The sequence below is a fragment of the Phodopus roborovskii genome, unplaced genomic scaffold (genome assembly GCF_943737965.1).
Source record: "Phodopus roborovskii unplaced genomic scaffold, PHOROB, whole genome shotgun sequence".
NCBI classification, from domain to species: Eukaryota; Metazoa; Chordata; class Mammalia; order Rodentia; family Cricetidae; genus Phodopus; species Phodopus roborovskii.
In genome coordinates this window covers 7,070,069-7,087,198 of record NW_026126585.1, presented here as the reverse complement: position 1 = coordinate 7,087,198, position 17,130 = coordinate 7,070,069, and the positions used below count along the sequence as shown (strand labels likewise).

General features: G+C 48.9%; 1 protein-coding gene across 2 annotated transcripts in view; it reads right to left on the bottom strand.

The window, feature by feature from the left end:
• The window catches only part of Ccdc93 (coiled-coil domain containing 93), a 62,826-nt gene extending 48,097 nt beyond the window's left edge, over nucleotides 1–14,729 (bottom strand). The window contains exons 1-6 of one of the 2 annotated variants that reach the window (XM_051204142.1): nucleotides 14,523–14,729; nucleotides 11,035–11,148; nucleotides 8,645–8,739; nucleotides 4,673–4,784; nucleotides 1,702–1,800; nucleotides 621–677 (exon numbers count right to left, since the gene is read on the bottom strand). In XM_051204142.1, the coding sequence (XP_051060099.1) occupies nucleotides 621–677; nucleotides 1,702–1,800; nucleotides 4,673–4,784; nucleotides 8,645–8,739; nucleotides 11,035–11,148; nucleotides 14,523–14,564 (519 nt within the window). In that variant the 5' untranslated portion in view covers nucleotides 14,565–14,729. Of the gene's footprint in view, nucleotides 1–620; nucleotides 678–1,701; nucleotides 1,801–4,672; nucleotides 4,785–8,644; nucleotides 8,740–11,034; nucleotides 11,149–14,522 lie in introns of those variants that run through there. The other variant, XM_051204143.1, reaches the window with a different exon arrangement.
• Nucleotides 14,730–17,130: the final 2,401 nt, after the last annotated feature.

Below are 17,130 nucleotides of genomic sequence, written 5' to 3'. Positions count from 1 at the left end.
TGACTCTGGCTCAGGGCATCTTATCAAGGCTCCCCACCCCCACCGGGGAAGTGGATCATGTGTAAGACTCCAGGGATGAAAATGCACCATGTATGGTGACGTTCCTGAGTAAGCTCAAAGCTGTTCTGTCTTCCCAAAGCCATCATGGGGATGCTGGCGGGGCACCGAGTTCCATTCATCCTGTGTTCTTCAGCTGCTGCTACTCCTGTTGCTGGTGTAAGAAGCGGTGCTCTACATCCTAACCTTTCTCCCTTAAAACAGGATCTAAGCACTTGGGGCATGCCAGGGGGTGCCTGTGTCCTGGTGCTGAGTGTGTAAAGCAGGCAGGGATACTAGCAAACATTCTTCTGCTGCCACTCCTGGGTGACGTGGGATTTTGTTTTGTTTTCTATTGGCTTTTTGAGACAGGGTTTCTCTATGTAGCAGCCCTGGCTGTCCTGGAACTCACTTTGTAGACCAGGCTGGCCTCGAACTCACAGAGATCTGCCTGCCTCTGCTCTCCAGTGCTGGGATTAAAGGTGTGCGTCACCACCGCTCGAACGGCTGACATGTGACTTCTAAAGGAGGTGTCTGAAGGCTATGCAGTGCTGGAACTGAGGCACACGAGCAAGGGGACTTACTGAGAGGTCAACGATGGTCTTGATGGCCTTGTCTTTTCTCTTTATGAAGTCATCGTCCTGCAAGACAGAACACAGGAGTCAACCAGTTCTACCGAGGGCTAAACGCAACTGGGCATACAAATCTCCCTCATCGAACAATTGCTCATCACTGCTACAGATTTGCTTTTGAAAATCTGTGCGTATGCATGCATGCATGCATGCATACGGAGGAGAGAAGGCAACCAGAGATGCTCTTCCTCAGGTGCTGTCCACCCTGTGCTGGTTTGGAGAGTCTCTCACTGCCCTGAAGCTGGGAAGCCCGAGAGCCCTAGGGACCAGCCTGTTTCCACTTCCTCAGAGCTGGTATTACAACCTACCTTTTAAAACGTCAACTCCAATTCAGGAATTAAATTCAGTACCTCCTGCTTGCAAGGAGCTATCTCCCTAGCTCTCAGTTTTCTTATATATTGGGATATATCTCCCCAAAAGCTAGGGCCTTTGCAAATAATGCAGAGGCTTACAGTTAGTAGGAGAGAGAGGCTATGGAGGGTAGTGATTCAGACAAACACCTGCATGCCCAGTCCTTGAAAGCACTGAATGTTCCAGCAAGAACCTAAACTCTAAACTTCAGTTCTGCCATCTACAGAACAGGGGACCAGTGCCTACACGATGGAACAGTTGACAGAATGAAGATGGAAGGCTTTGATGGTGTTTAGTAATCTTACTGTCGCAAGTACTATAAACTGCGCCTACAGGAAATGTACTACACAAGAAGTCTCCTAAAAAGCTTTCTACAAAAATAGAATCGTTGTCTAAGGAGGTGTGGCTCAGTCACTAAAGCACCCGTCTCACAGGCATGAAGCCCTGAATTGGACACACCCCAGAACCCAAGTAAAAAAGTCAGGCCAGGCAGGGCTTTGGTGGCCCATGCCTTTATTTAATCCCTCTGGAGGCAGAGGCAGGAGGATCTCTGTGAGTTCGAGGCCAGCCTGGTCTACAGAGCTAGTTCCAGGACGGGTTCCAAAGCAACATGGAGAGAAATTGAACATATAGAACCGAAAAACAGCTAATAAATAAGCAGAAGGTGGAGAACAGTACTGACCTCCGGGAGGCTGTAGGTCTTCTGGAACTGGGATATAGAATAGGAGCGGATGTAGTCACCCATCTCTTCCTTTGTTTCTATAGCTCGCTTCACCAGCCACTGGGGAAGAAGGGGAGGAAGTGTGAGGTCACAGAGACGGGCTCCTACTGCAGTGAATGTGCTCAGCCTGAGGAGGAAGTGTGAGGTCACAGAGACGGGCTCCTACTGCAGTGAATGTGCTCAGCCTGAGAACTCAAATCGGCACGACCAAACTGGGGAGAAATCATGAGCACACACTGTTCCACTAAGAAGAGCATCTAGCTGGGCATCTGAGAAGCCAAGCCCAGGTGACCCTGTGTGACCGGCCGTAAGTAACTGCAGCATTTGAAAGCTATAGTCATGTCATCAGACCTGTCTGCCTCTGTCAAGGGAAGGCAAGCGGCAGAGACTCTGAGACCAGTCCAGCAGCCCAGAAGAAGCGGGGGCCAGGGCAGCTGCCTGGAAGAGGTTTAGACCTAGGAAGGGCACTCTCCACCTGTTGAGCATCCTGCAGGCTATGCAGCGGGCCCGGGGTCCACTAGCGGTCAGCGAGGCTCGGATGGGCCTTGGTGATGCAACTGTATTGAGTCAGTTCTGCTCCTATAGGTAACCCCTCACCCATACTCCTGTAAGTAACTCTAATAAAACTCACTGGTTCACCAGGTTGGACTTTGGTGGTAGCCACACTCTGGTCTGTTGTAGACAGACATATGTGTGTGCCCTCCCCAAGAGAAGTTTGGTCATACAACGTGCACAAACACAAATGTGTACAACACATACACACACACACACACACACACACACACACACACAATGCAAGCACTGAGCATCTACGTCTCCTTCCTACTCTTCATTCATTCTTTCCATCATTCAAGAGCACAGTGGAAGAGAGAAGCATTTATCAAAATCGACAGTCCCTCCTCAGAGGGCGCTGCTACATCCTCAAAGCAATTTGGCTCAGCACACTTGACCAGGCTGAGTTGCCTACACCCATAGCAAGGTAATCTTGTAGGAATGGGGAAATTCTATAGTCATTATTATTATTATTAATTGTGTGCAGGGTACACACCTGTGGAGTCACTTCACTTCTCCCAAATTTATGTGGGTTCTGGGAATCACACTGAGGTCTTCAGGGTTTTACAAGTGCTTTACCTAGAGAGTCATTTCAGTGACTCAAATTCTGCGTGTTCAGAAGGCAGCCAGTACAAGTAAAAGGCCGCGAGTAGGAAGCAGGTGCCCAAACTAGGTTGGCTTCCGAATATAACATGCTACATAGCACATACACCATGGGACATGTGCCTGTGCTGTATATATCCTAGGATGAATGCTTCTGTTATTACCATCTCCCATTTATTTCTACATCAACCCCTCTGCCAGCAGACACTGCCTGAATTCATAAGCAGGGCAGGAAGAGAGAATTAGGCTGTACTGGAGCCTCCTCTATTCCCATCAAGAACCATGGCCCTGGGTCTCATGGTGCCTGCCCTAGTTTCCTGTCTGCTGCTGAGCTAGAAAACCGTGTAGGAGAGGAAAGGTTTCTTTCATCTCAGTTACAGGCTGCAGGTCTATGGCTGTGAGGAAGTCAAGTCAGGAACTGCAAACAGTCACATCCCAGCCACAGCCGAGCGCAGAGAGAAAGGGATGCATGCAGGTCTGGTGTTCTGCTAGCTTTCTCTACTCACTGCAGGCTGAGTCTTCCCACACCAATTCCAGCAACCAAGACAATCCCTCACAGACATACCCACAGGCAGGCCAATCTACACAGTACCGTGCTACTCCCTTCCAACGTGGCTCTCACTGTGTCAAACTGAAGATGAGAACATGAGAACTAACCATGAAGTCAGGGGTGGCGGCGTATGCCTTTAATTCCAGCAGAGACACACAGATTTCTGTGAGTCTGAAGCCAGCCTGATCTACAGACTGAGCTCCAGAATAGAACGGGCTACACAGGGAAACCCTATCTCCAAAAAACAAAAACCCCAAGCTGAGCTTGGTGGCGCACGCCTTTAATCCCAACACTCGGGAGGCAGAGGCAAGAGGAACTCTGTGAGTTCAAGGCCAGCCTGGTCTACAGAGCAAGTTCCAGGACAGGCTCGAAAGTTACACAGAGAAACCTTGTCTCGAAACACCAAACCAAACCAAAACCAAAACAACAACAAAAAAACCCAACCAACAACAACAAAAATGAACTAATCATGCAGAGTTCATCTCAGTCCATCTCTGTCTCTTGTGGAGGGATCACCGGACCCCGAGTCTGACCTTCATGTCTGTTTCTATTCCATCTTTGGAGATGTTCTTTGTTGGATCATAGAGAAGGTAAAGGAGGCTGCATCCAAGGAGCCTCTCAGAGGAACTGTTCAGTCAACGGTAATGGAGGGAACCTTCTTACCATGAATCCTCTAGCACTTGGGAAGAGTATCTACTTTCATAGACTCAGATCCAGTATGGGAGAAGACAAGTCTTAGCCAGCTGGTGTAGTCTACTTGGCAGACACCTAATGATCAATGACCAACACTGTTCTCTGGCTTTCACATGCATGTACTCATATGCACATATACATGTGTATACCTACATACACAGACACCTACACATACATGTATGCCCCTACACATACGCAATTCCACACTGGTGCACTAAGAAACCTATATATGCACACTCATGCGCGCGTACACACACACACACACACACACACACACACACACACAGAGTTAAGAAAGAAAAACAAAAGCATCTAATGGGAATGTTCAAAGATCGTAGCAGAGGCCAATGTGAAACTATGGCACATGGAACACCAGCTGCCTTTTATGAATGATGGCAAGAATCCCCATCAACCATGCTGCGCCAAATCCATCCGGCACTCACTACACCCACGATCCAGGCTGGGCTGCCTGAGAGCCAGGTGTGTTCCAGGGACTCTTGGTTCAGAGACAAGAATCTCCACAGAAGCCCTCACCTGCACGACAGGGAATATGTGAATGAAGTCCATGCCCTGGATCTGGTGGGGCTCCAGCTGGTGGGGACACTTCATCCTTGGGAGAACCGAGACAATCTTTTCCGATAGAGCTCTGTGCAGAAAAAAGAAAAAACAACGACGAACAAGCAGAGTGAGGGTACTGAGCGGCTCTAAAGACATCGCTGATGTTTAGGCAAATCCTCCCCAGAAGTCTCAGCACGGGAGAAGTGCAATGAAGCCGTGTGCGTGCAAGGTCGCAAAACTGAGGCTTCTTATAATTTATTCTCTCTCTCCCTCCCTCCTTCCTTCCCTCCCTCCCTCTCTTCTCTCCCTCCCTCCCTCCATCTCTGGTCTAATGCTAATACAGCTCAGTCTGGCCTCAACTTGCTAAGTAGACAAGGATGATGCTCCTGCCTCCGCCACGGTGCTGGTGTTAGAACTTTGTGTCACTGTACCCTATTGCATGTGGTGCTGGGGGGGGGGTGTCATCTACCCAGACTCCACACTAAGCCAGTGGAGAAAAACAGCTCTCTCTCTGGTTCTAAGTACTGGCTCATGGGGTCTGTCTCATCAGGTCTTTATGAGCAGCACACTGTCATGATGTTCTTCAGCGGGAGGGGTGCTCCCTCTAGTGGGCTGCAGAGCTATAGCTTACAAAAGAACCATTGGGTCACTTAAAATCCAAAGGGGGGGGGGACTTCAACACCACCCAGCCAAGCTTCTGCCTACAGAGAGGGTTCTCCCTGGCCACTCACTCCTCAGAGCCAGCTTAATCAGGCAATTCATAAACGCCTGGAGGGAAGGATACAGCAAGCCACTTTGGGTTTTATGAGCCTCTTAAAACTGCCTCCCAGAAACTATAGCCAAGTCCAGACAGTCCTGGGGACAAGTGGGAGTGGCTGCCAGCACTAACCCTGAAGGCAGGAGGCAGGGAAGGAAGTGGAAGCACGGGGCGGGGGTGGGGCAGGGGAAGGAAGTCAGGAAGATGTTCTAGAGAGGGCCATCTGCTTTACCGGGGGAAGTCGGGCTTCCTAAAAAGTCAGAAGGAGGGGTGTCCTAGTGAGTAAAGCTCTGTCAAGCTGACGCAGCCTTGTGTCTTGGGCCTCAATTGAGGAACTGCCCAGATCAGACCGGCCTGTGTGTATGCTTGGGGGAATCCTGTTAACTGCTACAGACTGCCCAGTCCACGGTGGGCAGCACCACCCCTACGCAGTCTGTCCTGGAGTGTGTAAGACAGTTAGCCAAGCGTGAGCCTGGAGGTGAGTGAGCCAGCAGGGTTCTGCTGCAGACATGCTCCCATTCCTGATTAAGTTGCTGCCCTGACTTCTTCAAAGGTGGACGGTGACCCGTGAGCCCAATAATCTCTGCCCTTCCCTAAGCTGCTTTTGATCATGGCGTCTACCACAGCAACCGAACAGAATCAATAAAACAAGGGACAAGTGTAGGTCACCAGGCAAGCTTCCCAGCTTAAGATTTTAGTAAGACCACTGTCACTACAGGTGACCTACAGGCAAGATCTTGTTATATAGCCCTGGATAGCCTCAGAATTATAATCCTCCTGCCTCAGCTTCCTGAACGCATGGATTATAGGTGAGCACCACCACACCTAGACAAGTCTTTTTGAGCTTTCAGTGTTAGACATACTGTTTCCTCCTCCACTACAGTCGATTTGTCCTGGATCTAAACCCCAGCCCTATCAGCACCTCTAGGACTTCTAGTGAGTCGCCAGCGCCAGCGTGTCTGGCAGACCCATAACAAAAGGAGAAACAACTGGGACTGAAAGGTTACTCAGAGGGTAAAGGCATTTGTGGCAAGGCTGACAACCTGAGTCCAGGCTCCAGCAGCCGCATGGTGGGAGAGGAGAACCAAGTTACACACACACACACACACACACACACACACACACACACAGAGCAAAAAACTTAAAACGTGGAAGGAAAAAAAAAAAAAAAGAATAATGCTCATCTCACCTGCTCAAAGGCAGGCCAAATGACAAAATGCAGGCACAGAGCTGGGAAGAGGGTCCCTTCACCTAGAACCCTTTCCCACAGTGCCACCCTGCTCATGCCACTCAGAACTGCACGTCTCTGTCTCCTTCAAGATTTACTCTTTAATTATGTATGTGTGTGCCCAGAAAGAGGCATCGGATACCCTGGAGCTAGAGTTAAGCTCGGCTCGTTAGTTCTATGTCAACTTAGTGCAAGCTATTGTCATTTGCAAAGAAGGAACATCATGAGAAAATACAGCCACTAGAACCTGTGGACAAGCCTGTGGCACATTTTCTTTGACTGAGTATTTATGGGGGTGGGGGGAGCCCAGGCCGCGGTGTACGGTGCCACCCCTGGGCTGGTGGCTGCAGGCCGAGCAAGCCTTGGAGGGCAAGCCAGTAAGTAGCACCCCCTTATTTCCTGGAGAGGTTTCTGCCTTGACTCCCTTCTAAGGTGGATTGTGATGTGGGAATGTGAGTGAAATAAACGCTTCCTCCCCTAGTTGCTTTTGGTCCTGGTGTTTTATTCACGACAGTAGAAAAATAACCAAGACAGACAACACAGAGAGCTGTGAGCTGCCCAATGCTGGGGCAGAGCATAAAACTTTCATCCTCTGCGAGAGCAGTGTGTATTCTTAACCACGACGACATCTTTTCAGCCACACAGTTTACTCCTTATTTGACATCTGTGTCACACTAATTATAAGCCTTACGGAGGCAGGGCACGTCTCCTCAGCGTTCCCAAAGAGCCCACAATAACGTCTGACCTACAGCATTCATACAGACCTGATGAATATTTATTGGAAGGGTTAACAAAGAGACTCTTTCCGTTTTCTCCTTAAAAAAGTGCCATTTACACTGGCAAGGTGGCTCCGTGGGTTAAGAAACTTGCTGCTAGGCCTGACAGCCTGAGTTCAATCCCTGAGACCTAGTTATCTTCTGAAACACACACACACACTCACTCACACACCACACTGGGACCTAGTTATCTTCTGATACACACACACACACACACACACACTCACACACACACACTCACTCACCATACTGGGACCTAGTTGTCTTCTGATCTGCACATACACACATAAACTTTTAAGTAGCATTAGGTCAAGAAAAATACATTTCCTTATTTTTTGGATCCCATTCTTATATTTAGTAATTACTATAAAAATGATTATACATTTAAGAATCTACCTGCAGATAAATTATAGAAAGTTAATTGTTATCATAAACCTTATACCCTTTATCATTTTGAAGGTAATGTTAGGATTGTAGTTGGAGGTAGCAGGCCAAATAGAGAGGTTAAAACCTTCTACTCTTCACACTTAGAAACTAGGACAAACCATATGATGTTAATGGGTTAACAAATAGAATCTTGGGCCGGGGGTTGGTGGTGCACACCTTTAATCCCCCAGGACTTGGGAGGCAGGCAAATCTCTGTGAGTTCTAGGCCAGCCTGGACTACAGAGCTAGTTTCAGGCCAGGCTCCAAAGCAATACACAGAAACCCTGTCTTGAAAAGACAAACAACAAAACAGAACCTTGGGCTCGGGAGAGGGCTCAGTGAGTAAAGGGAATGCCTTGCAAGTCCAAGGACCTGAGTTGTAATCCTAAACCCATGCAGGGAGGCAGTAAGTGAGGCAGGGTGATGCACAATTATAATCCCAGCACTGGAGAGGCGTAGACACCCTGGAAGACACTAGCTTGTCAGCCTAGCCTACTTTGCAAATTCCAGGCTAGCGAGAGATGCTGTCCTTAAAAAAAGTAGACAAAGCTTTAGAAGCAAGAACCTAGGTTATCCCGACTTGTTTACAGACACACACACACACACACACACACACACACACACACACACCAGATTAAATACAGCTTTAAAGCATGAGAGAAGAAAAAGAATGTGTATATAAGCATAAACATGCAAACACCACCTCCACCATAAGCCCCCACCCCCATTAGATCCTTCTATGGCAAACCCTGGCAACTTACATTTTTTGACCAATTGTAGAGTTTTCCTGAAAGAGTAAATCAACATCCACATCAAAGTTGCAAGTGGTGATACACCATGTCATCCCTCCTACTACCTGCAAGAAAGGAGAGTGCTGTTTCTCATGAGCCCCTCAAGAGGGGCGGGTGGGGGGTGGGGGGTGGGGGGTAGGGGGGAGGGTAGGGGGCGGCGTGTGTGAGCCGAATTCCTAAACAGTTCATACAGACTCAGTAAGTACACAAAACTATAAATAACCGGCTGTGAATTGCACGTGTGTTCGTGGGTGTGTGCACACATGTAGAAGCCAGACACCAAACACTGGCTTCCATCTTCAGACACTGTAGACCTTGTTTATTGAGACAGAATCTCTTACTGGCCTGGAACTTGCCAGTTTGATTAGGCTGGCTGGCCAGAGAGCTCCACGAATTTTCCTGTCTTCATGTGCCACATGATGACAAGTGTCCACCACGGCACCCAGATTTTGATATGGATCCTGGGGGGGGGGGGGAGGTTGAACTGAGGTCATCTTCACACATGTATAACACTTACTGACAGCTATCTCTGCAGCCTTCCCAAATAATGCATCTTTAAAGGGAACGTGTCTTCCTTACCCACCATTCCTCAGCGAGAATTGCTCTAAATCCTTCTGCAGTGGTGGCCATGTCTCTCCCCATACTGTGTGCTACGGACGCTGCCATCCCTGCATGGCTACTGATCATTCAAAGTGCTGCCAGGGCCGCTGAGAAGCTCACTGTTAGTATGAAATGGTCTCATCACTCATCGACCCTCTTCCAAAGCAACGGTCAGACATTATGTGTTCAGGGGCTTCTTTTGTATGCGTGTATATGATGGGTGGGTATGTGTGCATGTGTTCACCTGTTCGTGGGCATATGAGAGACATCAAGTGTCCTTAACTACTCTATGCCTGAAGCTTCCGAGACAGGGTTGCTCACTCAACTTGGAGCTCACCCCAGCCAGGGAGCCTCATGGATCCTCCATCTCCCCAATGCTGGGAGTACAACTGCCCACCACCACGGCTAGCCTTTTACATGCATTCTGGAGCCTGACCTCAGATCCTCATACTTGTGTAGCAATGAGAGCTGTCTTACCCGGCTTCTTACTGCCAGATTGACTGAAATTACATGTTTTACCCACCGGCCACACAGGCAGCAAGGCTGACATTCTCTGGCTCCTTATTTAACAGCTGAGATGTACAATAAAATACACATTTCCAGGTCCCCAGCCCAGACCTGCCTAAGCCGTTCAGTGGGGGAGGTCTGGACATGCTTCTTATAAAACATCCCTTGAGGGTTCTGCTACAAACAGGAAGAGGACACCCCGGAGCAGGCAGCACAATTTCCTGGCCTACCTTGCCATTAGTCCCAGATGCTTGAGGAACACAGTCTACTCAGTATCATATAGTCCCTCCTGTTGGTTCACTTGTCACACTGTGACAGTGGAGCTCTCTGAGGGAAGGGCTACTGTCCTCAACACCTCAGTCTATGTCCTATGCATGATAACCATTCACAGCTCTCACAATTTAAAAAGCGTGATCCTAGGGCTGGAGAAACGGCTCAGCGGTGAACAGTTGCTCTAGCAGAGATCTTGAGTTTGGTTCCTAGAACCCACACTGTAACTCCAGCTCCAGGAGGTCCAATGCCCTCTCCGAGCCTCCATGGGCACCTGTACACACTGACACACACACACACACACACACACACACACACACACGTAATTAAAAGGAAAATAAATCTTAAGATGCCATCCCATGGTGAAGCTCCGGCCTCTAAACACAGCAGCTGCCATCTACAGAATAGCTGCTATTGTTTCCAAGCACGTGATATAGGATAACTATGAACTCAGGTTATTTTCTACATATCTTGTATAATCCCTACCCAAACTGCAGGTTCCTTAAAAGAGAAACAATTTCTTGTGTGTAAGTAGTGTTCATGCATGTGCATGTGTATATACACACACATGCATACACATAGTTGAGACAAGGTCTCTCACTGTCCTAGAACTCATTTTGGCTATGCTGGCCAGGGAGCTCCAGGGATCGGAATTACAAGCATGCCACCATGCCTGGCTTTTTTTTTTTTTTTTTAAACGTGGATTCTGGGGTTCCATGGCAGCTCCCCGTGCTTTCCCAGCATGCATTTTACTGACAATCTAAGCCATGTCACAGCCTGAAAAAATAGCTCCTTTGCTTGTTTACTCCTAAAACACTGCACAGAAAAGGGATCCAATTGCATCTACTGACTTGTAGCTGGAAGTCTGAGTACACCCGAGACGAATCTGCCTGGGGAGACACCATCACTTCATCCTCCACTATCTTGGTTAACCATGCAATCCTTCGAAGAACAGCGCAGTGGTTAGCAAGACTTTCTCTTACCTTGTCAAAAGGAGACAAGCCTTTGATTCTTGCTCTGAAATACCCAGCTGCAACCAAGAGCTCCAGAATTTCAGTCAACTTGACATTTTGCTCTTCATCTTCTCTCGTTTCCACCTAGAACAAAAGGGATGTGTATAACTGGTAAAGGCCATCTTGACTGAATGGAAACAAAATATACTCTTCCGGTACTACAGTTGCTTTGCCAAAGGTCTGCAGACTTCCTCTGAATCACTGCAGTATTTTCTCAAAAATCCCAAGATGGCTTAGTGAATGGAGCACGTATCCCATTAGCACAAGGACCAGAGTTCAGATCCTCAGAAGCCATGTAAATGCTGGGCAGGTATGATGACCCACCCGTGGTTACAAGCTTGGAAAGCAAAGACCACACAAACTAGCTATTAGTAGCTAGAGTAGCCCAACTGGTAAGCTCTGGGTTCAACTGAGAGGCCTTGCCTCGATGAATCAGGTAGAGATTGACTGAGGAAGAAACCTGATGTCCACCTCAGGCCTTCACACACACTTACACATCTGCACATACACATGTACTCACACACGTGAACATATGTAAACACATACACACACACATGCACAGTGTGAATCCTTCAAATAGTCAGTCTTCACGTGTCATGAAGACACTCCAAGAGGACACTACACGCCCAAGGACCATCTACCTCCCACCTCAACTCACGTGTACATCATTCCTTTGGGCGCCCATGCAAGTGAATGGCTCAGGCCTCTTGTCCACTCACCCCAGAATGTAGAACTGAATTTTTGCAAGAGAACCAGTGAAATAAGTATTGACACAAGACACTGAGTAGGGATGCCTGGTCCTGAATTCACTTTACCCATTAGCACTGAAACAAAATGGGAAGGTGCCATGGGCTGACACACAGAAAACAAAAGACCATCGCTTCTTGAAACCATAAAACAACCACTACACACTGGTTAATACATCCAGTTACTAAACCAGACGACTGAAGGGCAGAACGATAGTTCAGGGCTTAAGGGAACACACTGCTCTTCTAGAACACCCATGTTCAGTTTCCCTAGCCCACATCAGACAGCTCATAACCACCTGACCTCATCTCCAGGGTACTTGACACCCTCTTCTGGTCTTCATAGCCCCCCCCCCCCCAAAGTCACTGGCACATGAAGACACACAGACATATATAGAAGAAGAAAATAAATAAATCTATAACCAAAGCATTAATGAAGACGAATCACCATGAGCCCTTAAACCAGGCCAAATAAATTCCCAACTACCCTGCTCTCCACTGTAGCTCACAGAAGCTAGAAGAAGGGTCTAGCTCTCTTTCTTTCTTTCATATAGACACAAAGGAACTTAAAAACTGAATGACATGAATTAACTGGATTAGTGAGAGCCAAGTGACAGGAATGTTGTTTTGTCTCTTAAGATAGGGTCCCATGTACCTGAGGTTGGCCTTGAACTTGCCTGCAGTTAAGGACAATAACTTTGAACTTCTGATTCTCCTGCCTCCCCAGGTCTGAGATGACAGGCATGCACCACCATGGGATAGAACCCATGGCTCAAGCATGCTAAGCAAGCACTCTACCATGAATCCTCATTATTTGGATCTTTTACATTTTATCCTTGTGCTATAGTTTTTAGGAAACAAAGCCAACATCTTTTCTTAAACGCATACCTACCTATATACTATATAATATAGGCATTGGTTCTTTTGAGACAGGGTCACACTGTGTATGTCACCCTGGCTGGTCTAGAACTCTTCATGCAGACCAGGCTAGAGAAAAGTGCATCAAACCAGAGCCAGCCTCCCGCCATCCATGAAGAGCCCAGCAAACTCATAAGAGTGGTTTGTTTGCCAAAAAACACCCGCAAATTTGAAGGCGTTACGGTAGAACTAGAAGCCTAGACAACACTCCATAGCAGAAGGCCAGGAAAAGCCTCGGAGGGAGGACAACAGCTCACTTGCGGGTGCTTGCCTCACCCACATGAGGATCTGAGTTCAATCCCCAGATCCCACACAAACACGGCAGGCACGGGGCTGTGCACTTGTAATCCCAGGACAGAAGGATCCCTGGGACTCACTGGCCAAGCAGTGTAGCCTATTTGGCAAGCTTCAGGCCAATCAGACTGTTTCAAAGCAGTTTTCAGTGTTCTTGAGGGTGGCAAGGGAGCATATATTCTGGCCTCCATAGACATGAACACACACACACACACACACAGATAGAGATAGATAGATAGATAGATAGATAGATAGATAGATAGATAGATAGACAGACAGAGATCTCAAGTGGCAAAGAAACCTTGAACTATTACAGTGCAGACCCCACTCTTCACAATCCCAGGTAAAATCAGAACAACACGTCCGAGAAGTTTGACCTAATGGAGTTGTGACAACTGATGGCACCTTAGCTCTTCCACTACTACAGCCTCACCTGAGCACAGAGAACACAGGGTCCCGGTACTGTAACAGAAAGATCTGTGAGCAGCACAGGAAGGCAAGATTGGTGCAGGCGACTATTGGTGGGTATTAGGCACAGTGCCAAAGAACCAGGCACGCCTCTGCCAAAGCCAACCTTAGAAAGGGGTCCAAGTGCAGCAGGGGTGTTCCCTATTTCTCTCTGGGAACCGGGTCTCTTCACTGACCATTGGGCTTTGAGTAAATCCGGTAGCAAAGCTCTAACAGTGACCCAAAGAGGATAGCTGAGCTTTTACTCCAAGCAAGCATGGAAATCCTGTTCCTAGGATCGAACTCTCGTACTAATTGAGTACCACCAAACCACACCACACATGCAAAGGTCGTCCCTCTTTAGTGCAGTCTTCCTGTCCAGGCACAGGGCACCACAGGAGAGGGTGTCCTCAACTCTGCCGCCACCCCGATGTGCACAAGGCTCCCTCCCAAACTTCCTCCATCTTCCCGGGCCCGGGAGCGATGAATGTGTGTGCCGGGGGGGGGGGGGGGGGGGGGGCGTCTAACAAGCCGGTAAGGTGGCATTCCTTCCCGACTAATGGGAATGAGAGGTTGCCACCTGGACCCCCACGGAAGGAGACCTGAGTCCCAAGGTCACCGCCCTCTGCACACCCGGGGCCAGGACAGTCCCTCTGAATGTCTCGTGACTGCTGAGACTCCTGATCGCAGCAGTCTTGGCCTCGGGGAGCCAGTCTCACAACGTCAGGGGCTTCCAGACAGCCCGAGTCAGGACTCCCGGGGACATCGTCATGTGTGAGGTTGCAGCTGGGCAGGGACCGCTCGCCCTGTCCCCCAGAGGATCCAGGAATCGTTAAGTTAGCATCCAGCAACACGCTGCACCCTTGCACGCCGGGGGACCAGTCAGCGGTTCCTCCAGGGTACCCAGGGCCCGCCTTGGAGCAGACACATCTGAGCAACCGCAGAGTGTCCCCGCCGCCTCCCAAGCCGGTCCCTGCCCGTCCCTGCCCGCCGCCCCGGGCTTGGCCCTCTCTCCGCCAGCAATCCCAGGGTGTCAGGGACACAGGTCCTCACCTCGGGGAGCCCCTGGCCCTCCGGCCCCTTGGGCAACCCCATGGTCCCGATGCGCTGATGTGGAGCGGGAGGGAGCCGGTCCTACAGCCGAACTGTGACCCGGGTGGGGTGCAAAGCGGAAACTTCCTTCACAGGAGCTGACACTACCACAGCCGGTCGGAGAACCGTGGCCCCGTGGAGCATGCGCACTAGGGCGGAAGCGCTGTGCCACTGCGCCTGCGCAAGGGCAGAAGGCGCTGCTGGGCGGGGCGGGACCCTGGGTACCGCTCCTCCCCTCAGGGGCGGCACCGAGCTCAAGATTCCGCCCAGGCTTCTTCTTCCTTTTTTTTTCTTTTTCTTTTTAATTTTTTCTCTTTTCTAATTTTTTTCCTTAAAATACTTTTTTTTTCTATTTTTCCTTTCGTTTTTCTTGCTATATAGCAAATTTACGATACTCCACACCCGACATAATGAGATTATAGGTTTATCTCACCATTCCCAACTCTATTTTTTAAAAATCGATTTACAAAGTAGCAGATTTCCTTATGGCATTTTCGTAATCCTTAGTTTTACTTGAATGCCCATCCTGTTTTCCCTACTATTCACTGCCCCATCCTCTCGCTTCCCAAATCCCTCCACCTCCAGTATTCCTCCAGTCAACCGTTTTGTAGTTGTTCCCATCCCGCTGCCTCAAAGCCTCTTCTCGTCCTCTTAAGAACCGTCTTCTAGTTTCTTGGCCTCCACGGAGCTTCTTAAAATGTATTTCCCTATGTCCTGAGGATTTATAGCATTTTTACCCCTTCCCTCCCTTCTTATCCCCTCCCCTCCCCTCCTCCTGTGAGTTCTGATGCTGTAAGTTCAGTTCTCTCCAGGCCTCGCTTTGGAAGCTCCTAGCTCCCGAGTCAGTCCTTGGGCAGATGCACTTTCTCTTGTGCCAATAGTGGAGAGGCTACCTTAAATGTTCTTCCATAATGAGATTGATGACTACCTTAAATGCCATCCTAGAGCCTTCATCCAGTGGCTGATGGAAGCAGAAACAGACATCCACAGCTAAACACTAAGCCGAACTCCTGGAATCCAGTTGCAGAGAGGAAGGAATGATGAACAAAGGGGTCAAGACCAGGCTGGGGAAACCCACAGAATCAGCTGACCTGAGCAAGTGGGAGCTCATGGACCCCAGTCTGACAGCTGGAGAACCAGGTTAGGACCAAACCAGGCCCCCTAAACATGGTGTCAGTTGGGAGGCCAGGGCAGTCTATGAGGCCTCTGGCAGTAGAACCAGTATTTACCCCTAGTGCTCGAATGGGTATCCCTATGGAGGGATACTCTTTCAGCCTAGATACATGGGGGAGGGCCTAGGTCCTTCCCCAAAATTGGATGGAGGGGGGTGTCGGTGGGGCACATGGGAGGATGGGAGGGAGAAAGAACTGGGATTGGTGTGTACAAGAAGATTGTTTTTAATTTAAAATTAATTTTATTTAAAAAATCAAATCAAATGCTCCTGTGCAAGTTATTAATATATGGACCTGGGGGCAGAATCCCCCAAAAGGGATTATTTAGGTCTGTTGCCTCCCTTCCTCTGCATCTTATTTCCAGGAAACCTCATTTGAAGTAATAATCCCCAAGCCATCCCATCCTGACGTCCTGAGTCTTTCTGGGAGAAGTACTTCACAGATCGCGGAGTGCTGTGTTCCTGTGATACCAGCTGCTGCATCACTTCATATCCCCCTGTGTGTCCCGGAGGATGGCAGCTAACGAAAGAAAGCCTTGGCTCTTTCCTCACCAGCCCAGCACCTGCTCCACAACCGCTTCCCAGCTTGTTTTCTTTTCTTAAGAGATGGAGGCAGAAGAGGCACTAACTTGTTTGCTGGGCTAGAGCTTTACTGAAGCAGGGGTGTGGCTGGGGAAGCAGGGGTGGAGAACTGTAAATTCTTGTGTTTCTTGAGATTATATCTCTGAATACAATTTTTTATTTCCTTTATTTTAGACGTTTGGCTGTTTTGCCTGCTTGTATTCCTGTCCACCTTGTACTCACAGCAGTCAGAAGGCATGAGATGCCCTGGAATGTGGGAGACAGATAATTGTGAACTAACTATCGTGTGGCTGCTGGGAACCAAACCTCTGCCAGAGCGGTAGGAGCCCTTCACCACTACGCGATCATTCCAGCTCCTGTGAAGGCTGTGCTTGGTTGTCAACTTGATCTGGAAGGAACTACAGTCTAGAAACGGAGGGCACGCCTGTGGGAGACCTTTTGCCTGGTGTGAAGTGGGTGAACCCACTTCTAATCCAGACCTTCGAGGCAGAAAGACGTGCCTTTAATCTGGGCCACATCTTCTGTTGGAAGGGTATAGAAGAAGGAAGCTTTTGCTCTTTGCCTTGCTAGCACACCCTTTCCCTCACTGACATTAGAGCCTACTCTGGGACTCCAGTATATACTGAAGACCAGCTGAGACATCCAGCCTTGTGGACTGAGCAACTACTAGATTCTTGGGCTTTTGGTTCATAGCCAGCCTTTGTTGGATTAGCTGAGTCCAGCCTGTACGTCATTCAGATATTCATTCTGTAAGTTGTTACTCCAGAGAGCCCTGACTGATACAGCGCCTATCCCTGAAGTCTTAGGAATTGATAA